A 23,168-nucleotide genomic window follows, 5' to 3' on the forward strand; every position below is an offset into this window, starting at 1 on the left:
GAGCTGCTGTCGGCGGGCTTGCCTTGCTTTCGGGGCCTGCCGGCGCCATAAAAATCGCATTCGTGGCCCGGTGTGCAACAAGCCGGTATTTACACACTCGAGAGAGACATTGATTATTTATCTCAGAGTTGCGCAAGCCTGGGTTTGCGGTGGTATTCCACGAATCAAGCACGCCAACTATCAAAACTTTTTATATTTATACATTTTAGTACTAGTATTAATTGGCTACAAATTACATGGTTCTCTTATTAGAACTCTATCCTAAATTGTTAATGATAGCATGCTAATTAGCCTGCTTGATCAGTGTTTCTCTTTTGGGTCTGGTTTCTTGGGTTGGTGTCACAATTACTTTTTACCCAGCAGAGCTGCAGTAGAGTTGCTGAGCTGTCTTTATTAGTTTCTTCCTTATCTTAGGAATTCTGCTAAATGTCCTTGTGGCCTGTTAATCCTGCATTCTTTGTGACCAGTATCAGTGGACATCCTTCTTCCCAGGCTTTGCCAACCTCCCCATTGATCTGAGGTTAGTGGAGCAGGTTAAGCTCTAAAACTTGACAAGGCAATTCTACCAACAAGTAATTTGTTTTTCTGGACGTCTGGACCTGGACGTCACTTAGACCTTGCTTGTTAGCTGCTCTCGGTTTCACAGGTTAAGTTTCCGTTCTTGTTCATTAAGCTTGAATATATACAAAAATCAAACATAAAACAACCTTTCTTATGAAAATTATACATGTTCCACATTTTGCAACACTGGTTCTGYGGAGGGGCACGTCCAGCACTCCTGCAGTTACAGCCTGAATTGATGCTAGAGACGCAGATGCCAAACACACATTTGCACATGAGGAAAATGTTCCTGCAGCATGCAGCGAAAACATAAAGGTACCCAAGAGAAAGGTCCAGTACATGCCCCAGCCTGCTATGATGGGCACAGTGAGACAGTTTTTAATATATTTCAAATTATTACTTTCAATAATTAATAAGCCTATTGACACTACATTACAAGGTATGAGAACACAGAATTTATCACATTTCACTAGAGGGCAGAAAACACTTTCAGACTTATGGACAACCTGTGCTTTGCAATACAACCCAGGTGTGACTGCTGCCCCARGCAAACCCAAGTTCATAGAAAAGTCCTAGGTTTGGATGTCTGTCCATTGAGAAGGCTGATGGTTTTAGCTGCTCAGCTGTTGTGAACAGGGTGGTCACTGCCACTCCCCTGCCTTCCAAGGACTCACGTCACCAGGAGGTCAGTCAACCTGTCCCAGGTACTTCCTTACAACATCAAGACCTGTCAGGTGGTGTCACTGTGTCTGTACAGGTCTTGCGTTTGAGTACATGCAGACCAGAGTATTCCCAAAGTAAAAGTATACCCTATGATCACAAATTATTTGGTGCATGACAGAGATTGCAGGGAGCTCTCTGGGGTGATGTACTCCCAGGCACACTAGATGTCCCAAACCTTACCTCCTCCCTCTCCTCCAACACTGAGCCCATTAACCTGAAAGCATCCACATTGACAGGGAATTCCATTTCTGCCTCATTACTTTTGTTGCTGACTACCACCATCACCATTTCCCGATGAAGAGAAAATCCATAGATCCTAACAGCCCCTTTGGAAGAACAATTTAATGGCAATCCAGAGAACCACTCAGAAGAGCCAGTGAGAGGAGGGTAAAAGCAGAGACTCAAAGCTGGGGGCATTCAAGCAGCTGTCTACAGCACTCTACGTTCAAATCCAATCACAAGTGAAGCATGGGTTATCTTAACATGGGCTTCTCKGTAGTAGTTTGCTACCACAGTAGCAATACACACAGCAAATAGAGAGGGTGTTGGCCTCTGAGATTTTTAATTAACTGGTAGATTTGAAGAGATTATTGAACTTTTGGAAAGTGGGCATCACTAGACTGAAAAACTGTCAAGCACCTTCCACCCACACTCCACACATTCCTGTGAAAATCTCCACCTTTCTCTGATTCAGCCTCTGTCATTCCCCTTTGTTTGCACTTTCTTTCCTTCATTTTCTTTCCCTAACAGAAGCGAATTTCCTTTTCTTACTTCTATTTTTGCAAGGTCATTTCCTGGAATTCAAAACATCATTTGCTAAACAAAGACCAGTATTTCAACAATATTCAATATGATATGACATGTTTCATAGAGTCCATGCACCAAAATGCAAACATCCTATATGTATCAGCTTTTTCGTTTTTTTCAGTGTGTAACAGCAGTCAGAAAAAAACAAAGTTACTTGGTAGGAAATACTCTCTCCTGTTGAGTGAGAAAGACTACAGTAGAGATTGAACAAAGTTTTAGAAAAGGACTCTATGGCTATTCAGAGGTATGAAAGGGCTTCCATGCAAGAAACAAACATGTAAACTCAACAGCCTGAAAAAGAGATGACTAATGAACAGGTAACAATAGATCTACTGTACCTTGAGTGGCTCATAAAGGCTGAACAGCTATTGCTAGTCAGTTATTTCTTCCAACAAAAATTATAATATGCTTAATAAAAAGGGCTTACCACTGAAAAGGAGTGCAAATTTCCACAGAATGTAGTAGGTTATTCTTTATTTACATGGAGAATTTAATCAGTATAGATGGAAAAAAAACCTCTTCTGAAAGGTTTGCACTTTGTGAGCTCACTGAGTAATTTTTTTTTTTTCCTGGAATGAAGCATAAATATTCTAGGTCACCCACTGGCCTAAGTTTTCTTTCAGAAAGATAAAATATGTAAGAGTAAGAGGTACCTTGGTGAATTTAATTCCCATCCTCTCAGCTCTTGATGCTGCTAATCAGATCTGAGGTGAATGGCATTTTAATAAGATTTTTGAAGTCCAATTTTTGTACTTTCAGAGTACACAGAATGTCCCAGACAAGATGGTCTCAGATATGCTACAAGGGTTTTGTCTTGGTATTTTTCCTTCTAGAAACTAGATAGTTCAGGCACTGGATGAATAAAGTCCTATTAGAAAACCATGAGTAATTATGGACCATAATTTTTGCTCATTCTGGACAATTTACCTGGGGATGTCATAAGGGTTAAGGTTTCCTGGGCAGCAAGGTAGCGTTTTTATTTTGTATGATCACATTGTTATTTAATTGATTTGGTAAAACACCAAAACGTTACAATATTCTCTTCTTGCCTATGCTGCATGTGTACAATAGCTGCTCAGGAAGGTATCACGTATTGTTATTAGAAACCTCTGCACAAATATAGTCCTCGTATTATTAAAATATCTCTTTAGAGTAACTTCTAAAGTAAATATTAGGAGCTAGAAATGTAACAATGTACACACAACCTCACATGTACAGAAGGACAAACTGACAGATTTACTCCATGAATATACAGCAACWGATTTTATCAACTATGCAAATCTGTTAGAATGACAAAGATAGTGACTATTGATTAAAAGTCAAAACGAGTAATGAAAACAATAACTCAAGCACAAATTATCACTAGTAAGTATCACATTTTTTGATCKATTTTAAATTGTATCAAGAAGGTTTTTTCATATTCACATATATCAAATATACAGAAAGGATTGCTGCCCTCAGTTTAAAAACAGCCACTTTGTCCTATAACAACTCACAGCCTTTCTTTTGAAGCATGAATCAACCTTTCCCATCACTTGCAAATAATAAATAATTCAGTAAAACAAGACTGGATTAAAGCAGGAGACTGAAATCCTCCTACTCCCAGGCACAGTAAATCCATAAGAAACAGGCATTCCACATATTAATTTACAGACAGCATCACAAGCATTTTGAAGTGCTGCTGACTGTACCATCCACCTTGGCTCTCCACAGCAATACCACCCAGAGTGACCCCATTAATTCAGACCAGAACCAAACTGTCCCAGAACCAAACCTCTGGAYACCTCTCCACACCTTTGGCAGTCAAGGTCTTCTCAAATTCCACACAGGGATTTGAGTGACAGATAAAACCACCCCAAAGGGTAACTGTCCAAACCATTTTAATACAGAGCATTTTAAGTTTCCTTTGCAGCCAAAGTATCTTCACACAATGTCTGAATTTTCCACTTTGAGTGAGCTCCCTATGTATGCAAATCTGCTGAGAATAGATTCCAATTGGAGTCCAACCAGCACCTTGTGCATCACTCCCTCAAGAAGCAAGTGCCAGGACCGACAGATTTGACAATTAAAATGTGCCTAAATCATAGCAAGAGAGATAGCTTTGGGTTTTCTTTAAGTTATCAATTATTTTAAATAGCTCAATGTGTATTCTGTTACATTTTTCTATAAGCCTTGATGTTGTTGTTCTGTAACWTTATAATGGATGAAGGATATTCAGTTTACGAAGATGTCAGTTAAAGAATAAAAAAATATTCTCTGGGTTTGTTTGATTCCAAGTGTACCACACTTGAATACATATAATTTGAGTTAACAAAACATCCACTGCTTGGGTGAAAAGAAGGGAGAACATCTTTCCATTCAGGAGGCATGGAAGCTGAAGAATGTTTACTTGGGGATTGGTGCCTGTCTGCTCCACCTGATGCCATAAAACTAAATATTTTTCTGGTTTTTTTAATRTTTGGGGATTTTGAAGCTGCTCAGCAGACTTTTAGGTGGGTACTCAACTGCAGCTCTAAGCTAAAGTGTATCTAATGAATAGTTCTTTGATTGAAGGAAACAGTGAGTCAATTACTCCACTGGTTTCTGAATTACAGCTTTAAAGGAACCACACAGGAAAAATCCAGATAATCTAAACCTAGGTAATGTGGTTAACCATTGACTATACAATTCTGCTAATATTCATACAAAATGTCCTGGTTTTGTACAGATATTGCATATAGCATATTTATTCTGAGGCCTAGTTTTTCTAATTTTGTTTAAACAGGTGAATCCTAAGGTTTTTGAAAGTAAATAAGTAAAAAAAAGACTTGCTAATATTTTCAGGCTTCYTGAGCACTCTCTTTGTTTGAAGAGCCACGTCCTAAGGAAACATTGGCCAATATTAAGTCTCTGTAGAAATCTGAGGTAAAATTGGAATTTAAAAAATAATCTAATTAAATCTGAATTCTTAAAGCGCATTACTRAGGAGGTATTAAAAAATGTAAAAAAGAAAAATTAAAAAACCCACAAACAACAGCAATCCTGCCCTAAAGCTCCAGCATTAAATGCCACTAGTCCATAGGGAAATAACTCTATAGGGCAATTCATGAAAAAATTATGAACATAATTAATGTATGTGATCATATGCTCAAATACTGCATATAGTGTTTACTTTGAAAACTGATGGACTCCCTAATTCAGTATCACCATACTGTTAGCGCAGCTATAAAATATACAATGAATACAATTACCAACATTTGTGTATAAGATACAGACTAGCTTTTTGCAATTAAAAGGAATGATTTTATAATATGAGAATAATTTCAACCAATTTAAACCTCTGTTGGGTTTCTGAGATTTAGAGAACAAGGATTCGATCAAAAGATTGCAGACAATTTCCAAATTCCAGGGACTTCAGTAGGCAGCAAACTATAACCAGATCGTTAGAGAATTCAGGTGGAAATTAACAGGATTAAATAAATCATGAAATATAATGTAGTTAGAATTAAGAATTAAAAAATTCTTTCATGTTTATCTCTTTTTTTTTTGAGAGGATATATTTGTGTTCCAATAATAAGTCTGTTTGGAGGCAAAAGAGATTGGCATCTATTCTATCAGCAAGATAACATTCACACAACRTGCACTTACTGAAAGTAAACCCTTTTTATCCCCATCCTTTAGGGTCTCAGACAAAAGGATGGGAGAGAAAAAAATTCCACAAGAGACCACAGGAATCACTAAGTTCCAGCTTGCCAGATGACCTATGCCCAATGTGTATTGCCAGCTGCCCATCAATAAATTCTCTTTCAATCACATAAAKTAAGAGATGAAGACCTTTCTAATTTATCAGCAAGTATGACAAACATAACAGGTATTTTACATTCATAGGAGGGAAGGAGTAAGAATCCAGTAGTGTGACAAAATGAAGAAAAAATTTATGTCATAAGCCTTTCGAGCAAATGGCTAATAAAATTTTCATTTCCACCTAGTTTTGATAGCAGAAACCACAAGGCCCAGAAARTGTGCAAGAGAGCTGCTACAAATCAGACTTTTTATCAGTTGTCTTGTTAAAATCTATGTCAKGMTTAACCATTKGGTTTAGCCTTCATCCTTCTCTACRTTACATTTGGTCCTCTTTCTGTCTCTGCATRAAGTCTTAAATTGTCCTAGGYGAATCCCTGACCAAAGGGCATGSAAAGGCTATAACTAGACTTTCAAACTTTCAACTCACTGCTGCAGGAGTAGAAGGCAGATTCAGGGTGTCCCTGTTACAGAGTGACTGCCAGCTGTGACCAKTGCCTTTGGGAGCCATTGGCAGCCCTTCCCCAGCAGAGGATCCCTCCAGCTCCTGTGCTTTCCACCCACRGTGGCTTGGTGGCCACATAGCTCCAGAATCCAGGTCTCAAAAGCTTCCTTGATGTCAGTCTGCTCCAACTGTGTCTGTTGWGCTTTAGCCTCCAGATTTTTTAAGCTCTCAAACCTCATTCTCTGTGTATAGAGTATTAAATGCAGTCTTAATAGTGTATTTTAAAAATACACTTTTTTTAAAAAATAACAACTCATACTGCAGGTCTCAGATATTAATTTTACAGACCTGTGGCACTTGGCACTGATTTCACTAGCACAGGACTTTGTCAGGTGCTAAAAAAGGCATTGTACATGACTGCTTAGCAAAATATAGGATACAAGAGCTGTGGCTTAGGTTACTAAAAAAAGTTACAACTGTGAATAAAGTTTTTCCAAAAGGACTGTAATGCAATAGAAGCACATGGGCACCAAGTAGGCCATTTATCCATCACTTTTTTAATAGAAAGGTTAAATACCAGATGTCTTTAGTTTCAAAAAGCAAAACACATTTTTTAATTGCACACTCAAGGATCACAGACCACTAAACTCAGACCAACAGATTTGTCCTTCTGAAACTGTTACTTTCCTAAACTTTCTTTGTTGAGAGAACATGCAGATAATGCATTAGTTCAGCTTGATAAAGCACAATGACAATTAAAAAACAAAAGCAAGCCTGAAAAATGCAACATCTTTCTCACTATCATCCTTGAATGGCTGTTCCCTATGCTTTTTATTAGGAAGATTCAAAGATGCCAATAACCTTACAGCTGGTGACTGTAGTAGCAAAGCGTAACAAGACAGAAATAATGAATGCCTCCTTGTTAAGCAGTGTTGTTTGTGCTGTTCCAAGAGAGATCTGCCAAGAACTTTTCATGCAAACCTTATTTTTCCGGGATCTGTAACTTGGCGGCAAAAAATTCCASCATGATACCCAGTTCAAAAGAACTCAGATTACAAGTTTTAAAATACGTATTTGAGTTTTGGAATAAATTAAATGTACACTAAATMAGGTAAACACTTTAGCCCTTCATGTATTTTTTAGTTACTTTATTGAAAGAAAACTTGTGGTTATCAAGTTTATGCCCCAGATCATTCTATGTTTTCTAACTCTTGAGTATTAAATAAGTCTGAAGCATTGCAGTGTGAAAGGAGACTTTGTGCTGTATGGTCCAAATTCCACTGACGTGTATTTTCTTTTTAAGGAAGACTGTATGAAATGCATATGAAGCACTTGTTATTCTATCTGCCAAACAATTCACTGGAATAAATCTGTGCTAATTCTTAATACAACTCAGCTGACCTGAGTATAATGCCAGGTTGTGAAAAAGCTGGTTGTTTAACACATCATTCTCACAAAATACATGCCTAGAATTTCCGTGTGAAATTATATCATATTGGTTTTGTTTTGTTTTTAAACAAATGATTCAAAGCTTTAAGCCACACAAAAGTCCTATTTCAGTATACYTATTTCTTTTTTGGCTCTTGACCCATTACAACAAGATCATTTTGTACAGTTCCTGGCCAAAGCAATATTCTTTCCTGTGGCAACTAGCAAGATACATAGAAATCAGATTTCATGCACAGAACAGATTGCAGCCCAAGCTAAGGAAACTCTCTATCAGGTAATAGCTGGGTGTCAAGAAGCAGGAGGCCTACCATAGTTGCCCAAGTAGGAAAAAGTGTTGGCTTAGGCTTACACCTGTGAGGAATAAACCTCCCAGCAACTCAAAACTAAAAGGTATCATTAAAACATATGAATATAATATATTAAAAAAAGTTTATAATTTATTGCCATTGATATGGTGAGGTCATTTCAAAGGAAACACTGGAAGGAACAGGGCCAGAAAAGAAACATGAGACAGAGTATCTTAAAAAGTTTCTGCTAATTTTCCTAAYTTGGGTTTTCTCCCGTAGATCATATTATCCCCCAAAATATATCTACCTACCTTACAGTTCAAGCCAAATCAAAACTAAGTAACTCTATGAAACCCCAGTTCCTCTGAGGTGATTTGCAATTCATCTAACATGTTGGGTGCATAAAGACCATTACYGTTCTTGAAGAGTTTGTATGAACTGGAACTTGGAGCAAAAAGGCAATGTTGCCAAAAGGCTTCTGTCTTCCTGACACCGTCTGCTCTGCAAGGAGCCACAGAGGGAGGCAATGGTTACGAGAGGGTGTTGGCCCTGTCATCTTTTAATGATTAAAGAGCCAGCATGAGCACAGACACAGCATCTCCATTCAGACAGCTCTCAATCTTCTGCTGATACACGAGAAACCTGTTCTCTAGCAGTGAGGATATTTCTGTGGAACTGGGCTCTCTTAAATAACAAAATCATACCAATGTAGAAATAAAAGCCCTTTTTCGTTACCCTTTGCCTAGTCCTACAATATCTAAAACTTATATTATTCTGACTCTGAACTAAAGTGGTTCATCAGTTTGTTGAGCATTTCCAGCATGGTATCCTGGTCTTTGACTAGAACTCCTATGACATGCTACAGTATAAATAGCACATGGTTTGGGGGGGTTCTGTTGCTATTGAACTATTCCACCCCCATTTCATCTCTTTACCCAAAAAAGGCCAAAGAGTATTCCTAATTATATCAGTACAATACCACTTAAGACCTCAGTGGTAAAAAAGAATAAAGCATGGCTGTGTGCCCTCTACCTTGAACATGCTTTCTTACTGTCTGATACTGAGACTGTTTTTGTTTCCTCAGACCTTTTGGTGACCATCACTTATGGCTTTTCCCACTTCTGRAAGTGCAGACTACCAGCTGCAACAAACACTCTCAAGTACCCCATTTCAACAGTTATCCAATACATAGCAAAATASTCACTCATCTGAACAAGCTGGATCTGTATCACACACTGGCACATTGCAGTGAAATCTGTTGTTACCCTACATTCTCCAACCTGGCAATTGCTTCATTTCTGTTAAGAACAAATAAAAAAGCAGGAAAGAGTTTGACACAGACATTTGCCATATCAAAGGGAAACTGGTAGGTATACACCCCAGCAAATTTACCCTTGTATAAAATCTCCCGGTGTTACTTTTGTTGTTTCATGGAATGATCCCCTTTGATTCAACACAGTGCCTGCTAGCATCCTCTCCCCCAGGCTGATTGTCCACTCCTTTATTAAATTATCATCTATAACAACTGAACTGTGGCTGTYAAAACAAACCCTGGACTATGCTGACTGAGCTGAAGTGGGAGTCCCAGGGGTACTTTATCTGTCTCAGGCTGCTGCCAGGGCAGTGGCCACCACAACTGGGGCTCACACATGCCCTGAACAGCAAGTTCAGAGCCTCCTTCCTCCATCCATATTCAACTGCACTGGTGAATACAAAGGCACAGCTCTGTTTCCAACACCCATGAAGATGATGGACATTTCTACTCTTTTTGCCAACAAGTGGAACCATGACTGCTCCCTGCCCAGGTGATATGTCAGAGATAACACTCCATGCTTTAACAGAGCCATGTATATTACAGAGCAAGAGTACCACATGAGGACAAAATAACCAGAGAGATGTATAAGCTTTTGTACTTCATTTCTCTTTTGAAACTTTCTATGAGAAAGAAACCACCCTGGTTTTTTTTTATTCAAGTACAAATAAACTGCATGACACCTTTAATCCAGAAACCCAATTATAGATACATTTATATTTCATCATATCTGTGGCACTGGTGATTTTAAACAGGAATAACACATAGGATTAATCTAAGCTTTAAAAAAATCCTTGTTGGAGACAAGTTTTTATTGCTAACTATATATACACACACACATTTAGTTTAAGGCAAGTATTAAAATAATTGTTTTTCCCGTGTTTCTAATATGTATTAAAATTCGGGAATGTTTAAATCAAATTGGTCTGTACATGGCTTAATCCCATACATTTTTCTATCTAGAACATGTTTGCAAGTTAATCATAAGGCAAACATCCTGTAAAGATATTCAGAAAATATTATAAACAAATTATGCCAAAAGATAACTAAATGTAAGAGTTCTATACACTCAGGTAGTGATGACATCACTATGCATGCATAAATGGCTCCAATAAAAATCTTTGATATACACTTTCCACAGCTAAGTTTTAAACAGTTACCAGCTATGTACACCTTCTCCCTAAAAACATTCCTYAATAACATGAAATTTCTCAGTAATTTAAGGCAAATGGAAACTACCTAAAAATATCAGTGAAAATTTGGATTATGACGTTGCAAAAAGATATTAAAAAAACACCTTCATTGCGTAGTCTCCTATGCTATTCCCTTGTTTTCCCTTCTTCATTCATCTTTAGTACCACCCCTTGAAAAAAAATAATTTCACTGCAATGAAACGATACCAGAAATTTACTGTTCAAACACAGCATTCCTGCACTTTATTGCTKATGTCATTCAGGCACACATGAGCTTCAGTGAAAACTGGAAGCAGCGCCAAAACATGGGAAACTGAAGTCTATTCATGCTCTTCTAATAAATGATGTATATGCTCAAAACAAAYGAGCTTTTATGAAGGTTCAGATTTTTCTCCACATGTAGAAGCAGCACAAAAAAAGCCAGTCACAGCAYGAAAAAGTGCACAATTTTGTATTCACTCTCATTCAGACTTAGTGAAAAAGTCTTACTATCTGATTTAAACTTGTTTAACCTGAACGCRCAATTTGAAAACTAGAGACAATTCCATTTTCCTCGGAACTAGGATGCAAATAAAGCATTATCTAACAATTACCATAATGGTAGTAACATGGTGTTTTATTCTCGTACAGAGTATTTTTCTGAATGCAAGTTTCCCACCATACATCTACTTTACAGTGCTGCCAAGCCATTTAAAGGTTGTATTCATTAAAAATCACCCTTAGAATTTTGATTAGAAAACATGTCAGGCACTAGGTGGTCATAAAAGATATAGTACAGATATTTCACTTAATGAAAAAAGATAGAATCTATTCCATATGTTTTAAAGTTTATAGTAAAAAATGCAAGTTATAGCAGGGTACCTCTTTTCTTCACAGATAACCTGGCAACAGTGGTATGTCAAGAAGGAGAAAGCCCTGGAATTAGGGAGTACTGCACAGCATATGTGGGAAGACAGCTCATCTAAAACCCTTTTGGCACAAGAACAAYTCCAGAAGATGGGAAGAACACCAAAGTAGATAGTATGGAAATCAGATTTAAAAAATTTGAAACAAATTTTAAAATGTCAGAAAAGAAGACACCAGAGTAATAAGAGGAAAAGACAAACCAACCAGTCCTGAGTGTTAAGGGACATGAGAGGTTTTGCTACAGAACTGTTGCCTGGTTGGTGACATAGGGTAATTGGTGGGGAGAAGATATAGGTTATTTTTTCACCCTTTGCAGAGCTACTTTAGGTCAAACCCAGGTCAAGGAAATAAAACCAGTAGTGTCCAAGTATTAAGAGAAGTGACTGTTAGGTACCRCACTTCATTCTCATTTGGCAGTTTTTTGGGTGTGCAGATTTCAGTAGCARTAATGAGCTAAAGTAGCTATTATTCCACCTGTTTCTTCTTTTAGTTTTAACTGTATGAGAAATCACAAATTATTCAAGTAAAATATCATACAAACCTTTATTTTCCCTTTGGCTCATGACTACTAGAATAKATAAAGTTTGTAAACTGTTTTCTTCCCTCAGCACTTTCTGATAACAAATTAATAGAAGAATTTGAAAGACAGCAATTATGTAACTGTTCCTGTTCTTTTGTATCATCCTGAAACAGGAAGAACACATTCCCTTCCAAAATCATGCTCTGAGAAAACTCCTAGCTTGCAAAAACTACATATATGCATGCTAGTAATAATGCCAAAGAACTTCAGTAGCTCAGACAGTCACTCACTTGATTATCATAGAATACCCTGGGTTGGATGGGACCTTAAAGTTCACCTAATTCTAAACAAAGWGTCTTTAAGAGCTGCCAGCTCTGGTCAGCTTCTTTGTCCCTAAGGACAGTTTCTCAGGGGATCTCATTCACCAACTCTTTAAACAACTGGAAGTTTGTTCTTTCAAAGTTCAGGATCCTGACTTAGCAGCTTGCCAGGCTCACAATCCTCCCAAACTCCACCAGGGAGTGGTCACTACAGCCCATGCTGCCACTAATCTTAACCTCTTTAATGAGCTCATCTGCATTGGTGAGCACCAGCTTCCATAATCCTTCTCTTCTGGTTGGTYCATCTAATGTCTGGGCCAGGAAAATGTCTCTACACRCTCCAGGAGTCTCCTGGATTGCTTATAGACAGCTGAATTGCTATTTAAAAATACAATTTCTTAACTGTTACAGTTTTACTATTACCTATAAAGAAATATATTTAATAAAATGCCATCATTTGAGAGACTGGAATATCAATAATTATATTTCCTAAGTCATCCTTAGGCTGTAATAACCTCACACAATGATTTAYAGATTACCTGTTCAACCTCACATACGTAGTACAAAACTTGCTGAAGTCAACAAGCACATTCCTTAGGGATCCCATTGGGATATGACTGGTTCTTGGTTTGTACATYGACAGTCTGACAGCACCACATCAAGTTGTGCATGCAGCCTCATTGCCACAGGCCACAGGGTGCACCCCTCCCCTAAGCCAAAACCATTTCTACCAACACTGATATCCTCKAAGCTCAGGAAAACAGATGGGATCATCTTAATTAGGCAAATTTGATAACTGCAATTATAGATAATATGCCCACGGTGTTATTTCAGGTCTGTTTCCAACCTTAAAACTGAAGCATTACTCAGCAGAATAGTTGCTGTGAACTGCTGTGTTTGTGGATTTGACTACAAATAGCTAATCTGAAGTGGGAATGTTTTCAATACCCTCCATAGGTAGCCTGACAAGATGGGTATTTACTGGCACTGAGTCTGGCTACAGACAGTGCCACTGCAAAAACAAAATGGTATTGCTAATTTAAAACATTTTAATTTGCCTTTACTATCAAGTGTTGTGAAGGAAGAAACTATGCATGAGAGGTTATTCCAGATTGAACAGTCTGTAATCTAGTGATARCCTAAATTTAGTCTATAGGCTTCTACTCTACACATAGCCTCTTCAGAAGCTAAGTGAATCTTAAAACAAGTAGAAAAAAATGTATGAAATTGTTATTCAGGACTTGTTCCACTATCTCCCAAGGTTAGAACTACTAGCAACAACTGCCATTCACACCATTATTCACAGCTCAATGGTCATATTTGTTCCTGTTGCCTGACGCTGACTATAGGCATGGTACACCCACTGTGAAAATGGCCAGACACATGACAGTGAACCATCAGGCTTATGATGTAATTATAGGATAAAACTAGTCAAATGGGATTCTAATTTGGGGTAGAGGGAGGGGAGAGGAAGGTAAAAAAATAAAAATCTGTGAGATKGAATTCCACTTGGAATTAATGCTRAAGTATAAAATACTCTTCAGCAGAAGGATTGTGTACAGAAAAGATTATCACTATTTAAAATATTTTAAGATGTATAAACATAAGCAGAGCAGAAGGGGATATCTCCTCATTCAGTTTTCCTGTTTATTTACTGTGAGCAATTAGAGCAAATTTTAATAATTTTCCATGTTGGCTGCTGCTATCTTTGACAATGCAATAAGTAAGATGACATCTTGGCATGTTGGCAAAAGTAGAAGAACTGGCACAAGAACTCCAGCAACCAGTGGTGATGTCTTCTTTTCYACTTACTTATATTAGATATTATATTCATGCGTTCACTTTTAAGAGCACTAAGTAAATGAAAAACCATTTTGATTGCAAGCAATCAAAGACCCCAAGACAGTTTTTTTAGGGTTTTTTTTCAGTGACTCTGAACAGGTTTCAGTGGCACAAATGCTGCACCCACAAAACTCCATCATAGCTAAATAATGGCCTTATAGTTATTCTAAATATGTTTTCCTATAGGCTGATCTAATTTTGAGGTTTTTTCACCATCATACAAGAAAGAATTGGGATCAGTTCTTTTTTTTCTTCTTACCTCTAATCATTTGAGGTTTTAAAGCTTATGAATTTCAGGTGTTCTTTGTTAAATATGGAGGAAGAATTAAAATAATTTTCCATCGGCAGTATAAAAAATAGTTAAAATAATAATGTGGAGTATTGAATATAACTTATTTCCAAAGTATGCATAAAAAAAAATCAGGAAAATGTGGAAATATTAATTGTTGAAAACCAAGCATACAGTCTTTCTTAATAGAGAATATTTTCCCAAGTGCACCTGCATGTTAATTTGGTGTTATTATTTCTATTTTTGCTTCAGAGCATCTGGGAATTTCAGTCATTAGCCTACTAAAGCAAGGATTTCTCAACTTTTCTCCTCCCYTCAGTTCTACTGAGTACTGCACACAGCAGCTCCTACTTTTGTAGCTAGGTATGCACCATGTATGAGTGGTGTGCATGACAGCTGGGAATCGCATCCCAAAGAATGTATGGGGAATACTCAGCAACCATWTCCTCAGATGTTGACCTCCACAACCCTTTCATTTACTCATTACTAATAAATATAGATAAATGKCAGTAAAACTGTAAAGTACCCTTGTCTCATAATCATGTTTGTCTCACTGTGCACGTGAAGTGCTAGAAGCACATACAGGCACACAGCAATGGAAAAATCTCTGTCCAGATCAATTCACAGTCCAYTCGAAACACAAAGAAATACCCGTCTGGCCAGAATATTATTTGAAATCTTATAATACCATGCTAAGACGTTGACTAATTATTCTTTAGGAGAAGGGCTTAGACATTACCCCAAACCATATATATTTTACATACATACATACRTAAAATAACAATAGATCCACAATAACCTGCAATAACTTTGCTGCCGAAACGGGGGTGTTTGCAGCCGCTGGCGCTGCGGGTCACCCGATGACACCGTGCCCGTGCCGAGGCAGGCAGCGCCTCCCGCCAGCCCCCCTCACCAGCACGGCCGCACCCTCAGACCCGCACTTCGAAGCCAGCGCATCCAGTTCTGTTTGAGTCATTAATCATGCAGTTACTGGTTCCTACCGTGACTAACACTTCCCTCCACGCAGCCCACTTTTAAAGTAATTCTGTACGTTGCCAAAAACAGCACAGGTACTTGTGAGCAAGACAGAAGATGGTCTCTAGGGCAAATCGCTACTCCTGCTGCTATTACAGTGATTATGTGACCAGGCCCTGAACCATTTTGAGGCTTTGTCATTTTTCTACCACAGTACTCTCAGAATTACATATAGACGCGATTTAAAATAGGAGGGACAAATGCACAGGAGCGGGATGTTCAGCCCGCCTCATCGGCAGCGCTCCGTACTCCGGCCACTGCGGCCCCGGCCCGCCGGGCGGCTCCTCAGCCCCTCTTACAGACGAGACACGCGGGGCTGATCCCGACCTTCCCCGACAACACCGCACAGGGCCCGTGCGGCCACGCTGTGGAGAGCGGCGACGCCGGAGCGGGTGGACCCGAGGCCGAGGGACACCGCCCTTTCCCAGCCTTTCCCAGCACCGCCGGCGCCCCCTGACCGCGGGAAACACTCCCCCCTCCCGCTGCCGCCGGGGAAGGCTGGGCTGGGCCGGGCCGGGCCTGCCCGCGCTCCCGAGGCCGCCCCACCCGAGGCCGGACCCACCTCGAGCGACCCCGACTGACGCGGCGCCCAGAGCCCCCGTGGGGAGGGGGYGGCCCGGGCCCGCCCCGGCGCTGCCCCTCGGGCTCCCGCCCCGCCCGGGCGGGGAGGCGCTGGCGGCACATGCGCAGCCGCCTTCGCCCGTCCAGTGCGGCAGCCGCGGGTGGAGAACCGCAGCGGCATCGGCGAGCTGCGCGGGGAGCGGGGCGCCGGCCGGGGGGCGCCGGGGCTGCCGGGCAGCGGCAGAGAGCCGGCTCTGCTCCCGGCCTGCACGGGCCGCCGCTGGGGCGGTGCGGGGCCGTGCGGCGTTTTGGAGCCGGACCCCGGCGTTTTGACATCCCGGCGCTGGGAAGGGCCGCGTCCCGGCCTGCGGCGGCTGCGGGGGCCCTGCCGGCGGCTCCCGCCCCGGGCCGGGGGACTGGCGGCCGCCTGGGGCGCCCAGCCCTGGCCGCAGGGTCTCCCCAGGGAACGCGGGGCCGGGGCCGCCGGGGGCAATTTTTCGGAGGCGGAGGGACGGCGGCGTGAGTGAATTGAGACAAAGAGCGAGGAGGAGGAGGAGGAGGAGGAAGAAGAGGACACTCGGGCTCGGCTACATTCCTGTGCAGAGAAAGGCGGGAGGCGGTGTTAGCCCTTTACGGACAGCTGGGTCCGGCGCTGCGCTCAGCTGCTGTCGGCGTATTTACAGGCGGCTCTCCCGGCCGCGGGAGGAGGAGGAGGACGGGGAACAACCATGTAAGTTCCGAATTGCCGGGGGTCCTGTAAGAAGATGGGGGATGCCGCAGACGCCAAGGAAATGAGGAAGACTTTCATTGTTCCTGCCATCAAACCCTTTGACCATTATGATTTCTCCCGAGCGAAAATCGCCTGTAATCTGGCCTGGCTGGTGGCCAAAGCCTTTGGGACAGGTAGGTGGCGTCTCCTTCTTCCCTTTCTTTGATGCTGGTTCCTGCTTGGTTGCTTCGCTACTGAGGACGTGCGAGCCATTCCCTGAGGAGCTGGGAAGCGGGGGGAGATGTGTGGGAAATGCTTTTGGTCTGTCCCCTTATCCTTAAGATCCCAAACCCCCTGTGGGGTTTTTTGGTTTCCTTTTGTTTTTCCTTAATTACACTTAGTCTTTTTGGAGTAGTCCTACTATTTTCATCAGCAAGTAAATTTTGTGTATTGGATCTAATATAATTTTGAGTGAATCGATCTCTGTAAATGGTGTTTTATTTATTACTTGGGTTACACTTCYACAATTCAAAAAGAACTCAGCAATCCACRTTTGTCTGTCATCTTGATATTTCCCCTGCTATGCTTAGGAGCTGAATTGGGGCTAGCAGTGGAAATGGTGYGTGCTCTWAGTTTTGTCAGTAGCCTGTAGCCATTTGTGTGGTTAAGCAATAATAAAGGTTTCAGGGAAAAGAGCATTTAATGCTAGGTTTTGGTCTGCACAGTACAGAAGGCTCTCCTTGTCTCTAAGTGTAAATGGAATCGATTTGTAATGCCTCCAAAAGGCATCGGTGCTCTGTCGTTGAAAACCTGGACCTTGAGGAATACCAGACCTATTATTCTGTGCCTGAAATACTATTGGGCCTTGAGGAATACCAGACTTGCAGAAGTCTTCTAAGAGAAGCATTTTGAAAATTTACCAAACAGTTGTTGTTGTTTTTTTTTGTTTAAGTTTTGTTTGTTTGATTTGGGCTTTTTTTGGTTTTTTTTTTTTTTTTTTTTTTTTTTTTTTTTTTTTTTTTTTTAGCTGTAGTATAGTAATAATTTAATTTTCTGTGGATTAAAAACAGTGAGTTTTTTTGAAAAGTGAGGTGGATGTCAATAATCATTACTTTTACACCTGTTTTTATTGTAAAATAACAGGAAAAGGTTCCTCCTTAAGGTATTTTGCACCTTGTACATTTAGGGTCAGGGTGCTGTTACATATTTAGCCAGGGCTAAAGGTATGTCTTATGATGCTTCTGGAAACTCATGMTATTTGATGTGATGCTTCCAAAAAGCCACTTTTAAAGTGCTTAAATCTAGTGAAATTTGAGTGAGTACATCACTTCTAAAAGAAAGAAAATAGCAAAGTACTGTTTTCGTATAAAGATTTGTCAGTAAACTCTACTTTGTGAAATCTGGACATAGTAATATTTTGATATATGGATTTATTAGCTTTGCAGATATGAGAGGTAAAATAGTAGAGAAAATTCTCAGAAGTACTTAATTCAGCATTTTCAGAGATCATTGTATTTTTAGGTAGCTTGGTTCCATAGGGTCTACTCATGGGATTCTGAGTGTACAATGCTTGTGCAATTGTATAACCCACCCTCCTAACCTGAAAACTTTTTTGTACTGGAGTTTGACATATTCTCAACCCATGGCTGAAATGTCTTCGTTTTTATGGGTTGAGTTTCTACCAGATGTGTAAGCCCCTTGCAGGGTACTTTTATTCCACTTTATGTAGGAAGTGTGATTCAAACTGAATTCCTTTACTRTTTCTCTTCATAACTGGGGTTGTTCTGAGATGCTCAAATGAAACATGATTAGAGGGGGTAATTGCTCCATCTGCTTTCTAAACAGAGCAGTAATGTAACAGTAGGAAGAGAGGTAAGCACACAYATTGGTAGTRTTTCTGGTCTCAATTCTTCCACTAGGCTAACATAACTAGAAACTYCAAAGAAGAGTTTGTGGCTAAAGTAGGGAAAAACAGTGTACASGGCTTGCATGTCTGCAGTACGTATTCTTCCTTTATGCTGGAGTGAAACAGAAGAACTGACCTTCACCTTTTTCAAGAAGGAAGGAAGTTTGGGTTTGCAAAATTATTTTAGTTCTTGGGAGTAGATCACAACCTCAGTCATGTCTTCTAACTATTGCTATATACATTTGTATGGAGGATATACAAAGGATGACTWGTGTGTTGATGGATGCCACATTTTATTTCTTTTTTTATCCTTGAAGTCCTTCAAGTGTGCAGGGGAAGTGAAGGGTTTTTCCCTACCATCTAGGAAACAAAGTAATGCAGTTCACTTTATGAATGAAAAGCATAGGTTGTTACAATCATGTATCTATTAAAGAAATCTAAATATTTATGTATCAAAGGGGTACCTCGTTCAGAGGATGGCTTTCAAATTCTTAAAAGAGTATTTCAATACAATCAAAGTTGTGGATACAGCTTGATTACATATTGTGAAGAGAATTTGCTTTTGCAATAAACCTTTGAAACGGGTACTGTTCATTAACATTAGTAATGACTTTTGATGTTTTATTGATACRTATGTCCAGAACTGAGAAACAAATTGTCTATTGCTATTGTCCTTGTTGAAAGTGTGAGTATAGAATTTGGCTCACAAACACAGGGAGGTCAAAAGAAGTTGTCTTAGTGAGGTGTCTCATGAGAGGAAGGATGTATTAACAGTCATGTTGAAGGCATTTTGAATGAAGCTTAAGAAATACTAATTGAAGAAAGAATTAATATTTAAGTGTTGAGGATGTTTAGGATTTCATGCCTTGGTGTTTTGCTGCAAGACAATATATCAGTGTTAGGACATGTCAGATTAAATGTTTTGTAATAAACCAAATCGTTTCAGTGACACAACTTGCAGTAACTGAAAGGAAGAAAAATAACAAGTGTGAAGTATAAAAGGGGGGATGTTTGACCTTAGAAATTAAATCTGTAAATACTTAATTYAAGCCTTATCTCCCAATTCAGGCAGTTAACCATTTCAGTGCAGAAAAATTTCTTCCCAAAGAACTGGATAAACTGTATAGACTCTATAACATTCAACTTTAAAGTATAATGGGACTTACTTCATAGGAATAAGTTGAAAAAATGTCTTTATGTTGTGGTACTCTGTGCCCTTTTTATTTCTAAAGCAACAGAAGTARACTTCATCATTTTGGAATGTAAAGYTTTTGCCTTCTCAGTCTGCTATAGTCATAGAAAATGTGCCTGAAAAATTTGTTATTCATTCGCCATCCTAAAGACAGGCTGGGCTAAATATACATCATTCCTGACAGATGTTTGTTTAGCCTGTTTTTTGAAAATCTCTAATTATAGAGATTCCACAAACTGCTAGTCAGTTTGGACCTCATTTGTCTCTAAATAGTTGAACAGATACTTRATATCTTTTGCTACATTGTTAAGCCACTACTTACCCTTTTCCTGATGTGTGTGAGAATGGTAGGCACCTTACCTATAACACCTTTCAAATAATAAAGCCATGTTTGTTACATTGTTTCCACAAAACAGATTTCTTTGCTTTCTCTGTTTATTAGGGGTTGGTTTGGGTTGGGGATTTTTTTGTTTGTTTTTTCATATAATTTTTTCCTGTGGTTTTACATGAGCTCATTACTTAAATCTAAATCTAATGGTCCAGCTAAATCATTACCAGTACAAGGTAAATTTGAAAAATTACTTCATATTTCCAACCTATAATACTCTGATTTATTCACTAAAATATGATGTTTGCCATTTCTGCATCAGCCTAGAATTGTTGACTCATGCAGTCTGTGATTCACTGTAGCCCCGTATCTTTCTCTGCAGAGCTGCTGCCTACTCAGTTGTTCCCATCTTGTAATTGTACTGTTGTAGGTTCCTGCTTTGCAGCTATACTTACATAATTGCATCCTATTTTCAAACCACTTCTTCCACTTATCAAAATTATCTTGAATTATAATTTTGTCCTCCAAAGTGCTTTCAATCCTTTTGGARCATGGAATCACTTCTCGACAACCTTGTCTAGTGGGAAGAAAGATGTTAAATCTTGAACCTGGAAGTACATGTTCTTCCCATTTGGTAGGGGATGTCTGAGTACACCTGGGAAACAGTTTATCAGACAGCTTTTCATCTAATTTTTAGTTACTAAGTTAAGAATACTGCTGTGTATGAGTCTCAGAAAATTATGGGAACACTTTTAAAGTCAAGTTAAATTTGTTGCTGCTTTACTATCCATAAAACATATAATTCTGCTACAATAATACATTTTACTGGTTTGCAAGAATTTTTTTTAAATGGGAATAAACTAAACACTAAATAAAAGCTGCACAAATCTGAGTGATTGTCTTAAAAATTGTGTTTTCTGAAGTCAAAATAAAATAGTCCATYTACCTTTTAACATTAATTGTATCCTTTACAGGTGTTTGAAGCAATAAATTATAAATTGCATCATCTGCAACTAAATATTACCTAAGAAACTTTAAAATAGCTTTTYCTGATGATTAATGTTTTCGGAATTCATATGTGGCTACTTACTGCTCTTTGCACATGTTGCCAGTAGAACCATGAAGGGAGGAAATGAACACTCTGTATCTGACAAGCTGTAGCTAAATACTCTCATCTGTTATGTTGGGTGTTGCAGGCCAGAACATATTTTAATCTTGCTCAGGCAGACCTAATTTCTTCACTTTRATTCAGTCTGGCAGTAGGGCAAAACCTTGGAGAAGAGTTCGGAGTACAAAAACACATGTTTGAGATTCTTGTGAGAGGCTTTTTTTATAGATTCATCACCTCTCTAAAATAATTGCTGACAAATTGATACTCTAGTCAGTCCTACTACAATCAACAGATAAGACAAATCATCTACTGAGATGTTTTACTTGGAAGGTGATTGTATCACTGCTTTCTGTAGAACACACTTGTAACCTAGTTTGACTGTAGATCACTGTTTTAAAAGTAAATACCTAAAATTGCATGAGTTCTGGTTCTGTTAGGTTTAGCAGAGTCCTCTGAAGTTGCAGACCGTGCGTGTACAAATGTGCAGGAAGGTGATCAGTAAGGTGACAGTTGCAGCATTGGCAGTACACGGTGGCCTCCTTTGGGGTATAGAATCTGTTCTTTCAATGACTCTATGCCATTTAGCCTGCTTAGAGCCTGTTCGCCTTTACAACTCTGAGTGCTTGTCTGCAGAATGTAATAGATCTGACCAWGTGACTACAGCCAAATGCTCACCAGTTTCAGGTGATGAGGTGAAATACATTTCTTCTACCTATACCTGGTTTCTCTTCATATTTTTTGACAACCAGTGTAATTATGATTGCAGATCTAGTTTAAAATTTTCCCCTTTACCCTATGATTCATGGTAATCTGTGGGGTTACTTTAGTGATTCTGATATTTAAAGGTACCTCTCATTCAAACTTGAAGACTGTCAATCAGGACTTTTTCAATATGTTGCATAATTTCTGTTGTACAGCTAGCTGGTGGATTTTAATGAGCACAACTGGATTTTCCACCTCTGAAATTAGTAACTTTTAAMTACTTGCTCTGCTAAACTGAGAGCTCAGAATGATTGATTGTGTTGATCATTCTGAAAAATGGGGCTAGAAATGAAAAACTCAAGAGTTCATCAGAAAAGTAGAGTGAGGAGTTCCTCCTGCCTGTATTTATTTTGTGCAATTGGACAATACATTATTACTGGATCAGGTGGTAGTAATAAACATTTCTGCTACATCTATCTAGTTATGGCTGACAAAAAGTTTTCTTTGGCTTAATAAAGTCTAGGAATAGTTCAAGAAATGCTTATATCTAAATTTTTGAAACAGTTTTTTCCATATTCCATAGGCTAGTTAAATCGTAACTTGTCTATAATAGTCATCAAGGTGCTAGCTGGGTGAGATRGGATTRTAATTATRCTACTGTCTTTATGTTTCTCATAAYTTGCCTCTCCCAAAAATAAGTTCTGAAGGCATTTATGTTAATGAAAATTGATCCMCTTATTGCCAGGGTTAATTCTAAGTAATTCTTTTGTTTATTTAAACCTGAATCTATACACAGGTTTTAATAAATTAGATGCTAATCTTCCCATTTTAATAAGAAATGCCAGTACCAAGCATATTCTGTAGGTTTTGTGAGGAACCTTCCTTGTTGTGCTGCTGAAGACAGAATATTGGATGGGATAGACAATTAGCGTGAGCTTCGAGTAGATAGGATAGGCAATTAGTGTGAAAATTAGTAGAGCATTTCTTAACGTGATTTTCGGTGTTCAAAGAACAACTGAAGTCTGGTTAGACTATGAAAGTAGAGCCTGTGCCTGTTTTTTCCTTAAATGTTTTCAGGTTTGGTTGTTTGTTTGGTTGGGTTTTTTTTTTTTCTTTCCTTCTCTTTTAATAGGTTTTGTTTTTGTTTTGGTTTGGGGTTTGTTGGTTGTTTGTTTGTTTCATTTTTTTTT

At 39.2% G+C, this 23,168-nt stretch overlaps 2 protein-coding genes across 7 annotated transcripts in view; one reads left to right on the forward strand and one right to left on the reverse strand.

Moving 5' to 3' along the window:
- The window catches only part of DDX59 (DEAD-box helicase 59), a 24,494-nt gene extending 8,395 nt beyond the window's left edge, over positions 1-16,099 (reverse strand). The window contains exons 1-2 of one of the 3 annotated variants that reach the window (XM_057364259.1): positions 16,032-16,092; positions 9,257-9,350 (exon numbers count right to left, since the gene is read on the reverse strand). The gene's annotated coding sequence lies outside the window, so the exon portion shown is untranslated. Of the gene's footprint in view, positions 1-2,518; positions 2,575-9,256; positions 9,351-16,031 lie in introns of those variants that run through there. The other 2 variants (XM_057364258.1, XM_057364261.1) reach the window with 2 other exon arrangements.
- A 379-nt stretch (positions 16,100-16,478) lies between these two features.
- Positions 16,479-23,168, forward strand: part of CAMSAP2 (calmodulin regulated spectrin associated protein family member 2) — a 79,316-nt gene continuing 72,626 nt past the window's right edge. For all 4 annotated transcript variants that reach the window (XM_057364253.1, XM_057364254.1, XM_057364255.1 and 1 more), the window contains exon 1: positions 16,479-16,933. In XM_057364253.1, coding sequence (XP_057220236.1) covers positions 16,795-16,933 — 139 coding nt within the window. In that variant the 5' untranslated portion in view covers positions 16,479-16,794. The remainder of the gene's footprint in view (positions 16,934-23,168) is intronic.

The sequence above is a fragment of the Malurus melanocephalus genome, unplaced genomic scaffold, assembly GCF_030028575.1.
Source record: "Malurus melanocephalus ecotype Western Australia unplaced genomic scaffold, MMel_1.1 scaffold_37, whole genome shotgun sequence".
Classification (NCBI taxonomy): domain Eukaryota; kingdom Metazoa; phylum Chordata; class Aves; order Passeriformes; family Maluridae; genus Malurus; species Malurus melanocephalus.